Source organism: Scophthalmus maximus, chromosome 20, assembly GCF_022379125.1.
Source record: "Scophthalmus maximus strain ysfricsl-2021 chromosome 20, ASM2237912v1, whole genome shotgun sequence".
NCBI classification, from domain to species: Eukaryota; Metazoa; Chordata; class Actinopteri; order Pleuronectiformes; family Scophthalmidae; genus Scophthalmus; species Scophthalmus maximus.
In genome coordinates, this window is record NC_061534.1 from 1,340,001 (window position 1) to 1,345,000 (window position 5,000).

Below are 5,000 nucleotides of genomic sequence, written 5' to 3' on the forward strand. Positions count from 1 at the left end.
GTTTCAGATATGAAAGACGTCCGGTGAGTTTGGACGACCAAGTGAAATACACAGAACAAGATGGTGGTAGAGTCTCTTTGTCACTGATGTGGGGGGGGGAATCAAAAGAACCTGAATTGCTAATGAGCAGGCGGGGCCTGTCGTCGTCCATACACGGGAGGAATTCAGCGCGAAACACCTGGGCGGATATATGTGAGTTCTAAGGACGGAAAAGTGTGAACGACACAGTCTGAGTGCTGAGAGTTGACGGCTCGTCCACACCTCCGTTGAAAAGAAAAGAGATGAGAAGGAGAAGGAGAAGGAGGAGGAGGAGGAGGAGGAGGAGGAGGAAGAGGAGGAGGAAGAGGAGGAGGAGGAGAGGGAGGAAGAGGAGGAGGAGGAGGAGGAGGAAGAGGAGGAGGAGGAGAGGGAGGAGAAGGAGAGGGAGGAAGAGGAGGAGGAGGATGAGGAGGAGGAGGAAGAAGAGGAGGAGAGGGAGGAGGAGGAGGAGGAGGAGGAGGAGGAGGAAGAGGAGAAGGAGGAGGAGGAGGAGGAAGAAGAGGAGGAGGAGGAGGAGAAGGAGGAGGAGGAGAGGAGGAGGAGGAGGAGGAGGAAGAGGAGGAGGAGGAGAGGGAGGAGAAGGAGAGGAGGAGGAGGAGGAAGAGGAGGAGGAGGAAGAGGAGGAGAGGGAGGAGAAGGAAGAGGAGGAGGAAGAGGAGGAGGAGGAAGAGGAGGAGGAAGAGGAGGAGGAGGAAGAGGAGGAGGAAGAGGAGAAGGAGGAAGAGGAGGAGGAGGAAGAGGAAGAGGAGAAGGAGAAGGAGAAGGAGGAAGAGGAGGAGGAAGAGGAGGAGGAGGAGGAGGAAGAGGAGGAGGAAGAGAAGCCTTTCATTCGACTGTAAAACACCTCCGCTGGCGAATGGGAAGATTCCAGCGCATGTGGAAATGTGTGTGTGTGTGTGTGTGAGTGTGTGTGAGTGTGTGTGTGAGTGTGTGTGTGTGTGTCTGTGTGTGTGTGTGTGTGTGTCTGTGTGTGTGAGTGTCTGTGTGTGTGTGTGTGTCTGTGTGTGTGTCTGTGTGTCTGTGTGTGTGTGTGTGTGTGTGTGTGTGTGTGTGTGTGTGTGTGTGTGTGTGTGTGTGTCTCACCACAGTCCTTGTGGAAGACGTGGGGGAAGCAGTGCAGGACGCCGTAGCCACAGCGGCAGTAGGAGCAGCCCTTCTGAACCCACTCGCCGTGAGGAATCGAGCCGCAGCTCCTGAAAGACACAGAGAAGATACTTGACACTGACCCACCAGGTTTCCCACGACAGGAATCAGGCTCGTCAGCGTGGCGATCTGACTGCGAGCGCGTGTCCCTGTGGCGTACCTGATGCGCTGGTCGTACTCGCAGCTCCGCCCGGTGAAGAACGGCGGGCAGGCGCAGAAGCTGCCCAGGATGCAGGTTCCTCCGTTCTTACAGCAGCTGCGACTCTGCTCGGCACCTGAAGGACAAGACCACACGACGGAACATCAGAGCTGCAACCGGCAACTGTCTGTCCACGGCCACTTCCTCCAGATTGAATTGACCATTGGTCCTAAACGTTCAGTCATGAAACTGATCCGGAGTTCCTCCCTGGAACACGTGCAGCTCGATGACGTCAACACGACCTACGTGGATTGTTCAGGTTTCCCCTGAGGTTTCGTTAGTTCCCCTGTGAGACCTGTGAAGGCCTCAGCCGGGCCCTCGAGCCTCAGGTTGGGCCCCTCTCTCTCTGTATCTGTGAGACAAACCAGACTCTCCATCTGGCAGCGCATTCCTGTCGCCCTCCGCTTCACATCGGCAGACAAACACCGAGAGTCACAACAAACATGTGAAAGTAACGAAGAAATACTAAAAAAACGGCGGGCGGAAGCTCCCAGAGACTCTTCGACCGCCGGACCGTCATGGGGAGCTTGAAAATCTGATTTCTTCCTCTTGATTTCTGTGTATTTCTTCTGTTTCTGGAGAATTCACGCTTCCCAACTAAGTCGCTTGTTGTTGAAATTACAACAAATATTGAAATGAGGCGACATTCCTGCACTGTTTTTCCTCCATATGTGCAAACTGTGTGTGTGTGTGTGTGTGTGTGTGTGTGTGTGTGTGTGTGTGTGTGTGTGTGTGTGTGAACTTACTGCCCGTGAGGCCGATGAAGGGCAGGACGGCGCCGGCGTCGCGGTGTTTACGGTCCCCACTGTTTGAGGAGCCCACCTGGGCAAACTGACCCAGGAAGTCCTGGGACGGCTGCTGGGGTCTCACCCCCGAGGAAGAGGAGGAGGAGGAGGAGGAGGAGGAGGAAGGTGTCTGGCCTCGGTCACATTCGTCTCCCTCACAGCCTGAAAAATAAAAGGCCGGACGTCAGATTTCCTCCTGGAGAATCAGAGCTGTGTGCCGACACGTGGAAACTTTTATTTTACAGATTAAACAAAACAGAAAACTCTTATCCATGTTTATATTTTTGGTTTAAAAAAAGAATAATGCTTATTTTCTTGATTCTGATATTCTTGTTTGGAGCAACTCTAATGAAACCCAGTTTTCCTCAGAGATCGATTTCTGGTTCTAATTCAGCTTCTGGTTGAATTTAAAACTGTTCACATTTCAGACTCTATCAGATAATCAGAAATCAATAAACCTTCTAATATACGAACCAGCCAGAAAAATCTGATTTCACCCTCTGTTCTTTTAGCTAATTCACTGGAAATGATAGTTTTCACCCTCGGACACACGGACAGCAAACAGATCCCACTGTAACATTGTCATCAATATTATTATATCACGTCTTCTGTCATCTAACTGGACGCTGAGGAACTAAAACATGGGACTTTGGACTGAGTCTTTTAATTCATCAGAAGAACGTGACCACGGACGATGAACTGACCTGAGGCCGTGGGAGCTGCAGCACAGAGGAGGCACACGACTGCACACAGAGCAAACCTGCAAACAGCACGACTCAGAGTCATCACCAGGAGAAACACTCGGATTCATCATCATCAGGAGAAACACTCAGAGTCATCATCACCAGGAGAAACACTCAGATTCATCATCAGGAGAAACACTCAGATTCATCATCAGGAGAAACACTCAGAGTCATCATCACCAGGAGAAACACTCAGATTCATCATCAGGAGAAACACTCAGATTCATCATCAGGAGAAACACTCAGATTCATCATCAGGAGAAACACTCAGAGTCATCATCACCAGGAGAAACACTCAGATTCATCACCAGGAGAAACACTCAGAGTCATCATCACCAGGAGAAACACTCAGATTCATCATCAGGAGAAACACTCGGATTCATCATCAGGAGAAACACTCGGATTCATCATCATCAGGAGAAACACTCAGATTCATCATCACCAGGAGAAACACTCAGATTCATCATCATCAGGAGAAACACTCAGATTCATCATCAGGAGAAACACTCGGATTCATCATCAGGAGAAACACTCGGATTCATCATCATCAGGAGAAACACTCAGATTCATCATCACCAGGAGAAACACTCTGGATGAAAAGAGTTGGAGAAGTGTGGGACTCACCTGAGCAGCAGCGTCCAGCTCATGTTCCCACAGACAGAAGACAAACCAGTCCACAGATGAAGGACTCTCTCAACTCACAGAGGGAATTAAAAATACATGCAACACAAAAGAGAAACCACTGATGTTCACAACAGTCCAGCAGAGAGCTGCAGATGTTCCTCCTTCCTCTTCTTCTCTCTGGCTCCTTCACAAACAAACGAACCTCCTCGTTTCTTCCAGGTGACTCTCATCCCGAGGGAGGGGGCGGGGCCGGGGCCCGGAAACCACGCCCACTCTCTCGATCGCTCCGTCTGCGCAGGCGCGACTCGGAATCAACACTGATGGAAACTGTCTGAAAATCTGTTGATTGTGACGGAAAAGAAATGACTGAGGAACATTTATCATCTATTTCCTGTGAAAATTCATTCTCACAAAGTCCAAATGTTTTTTTTAAATGAGATAATGAAACCAGAGACAATTTAGACTTTCAGATAATCCAGAATGATTCATGTTGCATGAAGTTGTGATGGAATATTTGAGTTTATTAAAAAAAAGACTAAGTCACAGCCAGTGACAATATGTCATTACCTTTTTTATCTTTGTAAAACCCTGAATGAAACGAATGAAAGACCCCCCAGCGACTCTCTCTCCTCATACACATGTATATGAACCTTCACATGTTAATGAGGCTGCAGCTGAAGGAAGTTCACACACCAAGAGGAATCTCTTTGTTGAGTTTCATCACACCACTTTCAACAGCAACAATTACCAAACTATGAAATGTGACATTTTTCTTCCTTCTACTTTTATTTCCTGTGGCATGAATCATAACATTAAACATTTTAAAAGCAGAAAAAGTGAGGTAGAGGCTGAAAAGCAGACTGAAACCAATTTTGCACATTTATAATAAATTTGATTTAACAGTATTTTCTTCAGCACTTCTCCACCAGAATCATTATTTCTGTCAACAAGGACTTTGAAACAACATCCAGACCTTCGTGTTAAAAGAAAAACAACAATCCTTATGAATATATATTATGAATATATATTTTTGTATTCGAGGTCCAGATTATTTCAGAGGATTTTTCTGGAGAAGAACTTTTGTGATTGTAGTTGTGCTGAATTTCAGTTCCTTGAAAAAAATGAGATGTATTTAAACTAAACTCGAAGAATCCACATATGATAAACCATTTCCTTTTATGTGAGCGACTTCTTCATGCTTCACAAACCAGATCTGAGAAGATTTTTAAATATTGTTGGTTTTTTGTTTGACTTCAGGAGAATGAGAAATTTATGCACTTTTATTCATATTTCCGAGTCCTCTTAACTATTTCCCAACTCGTTTCCATTTCATGTTCTTAATTTTTACCACTAAAATCTAAATAAAAGTCACGGAGGTCAGTAAATAATGTGACTCACCTGGTGTCGCTGGTTCTGCAGTCGGTTGTGTAATATGTCAGATCACATGAAGAAGACACAGATTCACAT

The 5,000-nt window shown here is 46.9% G+C and overlaps 1 protein-coding gene across 1 annotated transcript in view; it reads right to left on the reverse strand.

The window, feature by feature from the left end:
- The window catches only part of tdgf1 (teratocarcinoma-derived growth factor 1), a 5,318-nt gene extending 1,614 nt beyond the window's left edge, over positions 1-3,704 (reverse strand). Inside the window, exons 1-5 of the mRNA XM_035608950.2 lie at positions 3,534-3,704; positions 2,871-2,926; positions 2,128-2,328; positions 1,343-1,457; positions 1,123-1,232 (exon numbers count right to left, since the gene is read on the reverse strand). Coding sequence (XP_035464843.2) covers positions 1,123-1,232; positions 1,343-1,457; positions 2,128-2,328; positions 2,871-2,926; positions 3,534-3,556 — 505 coding nt within the window. The 5' untranslated portion in view covers positions 3,557-3,704. The remainder of the gene's footprint in view (positions 1-1,122; positions 1,233-1,342; positions 1,458-2,127; positions 2,329-2,870; positions 2,927-3,533) is intronic.
- Between the last annotated feature and the right edge of the window lie 1,296 nt (positions 3,705-5,000).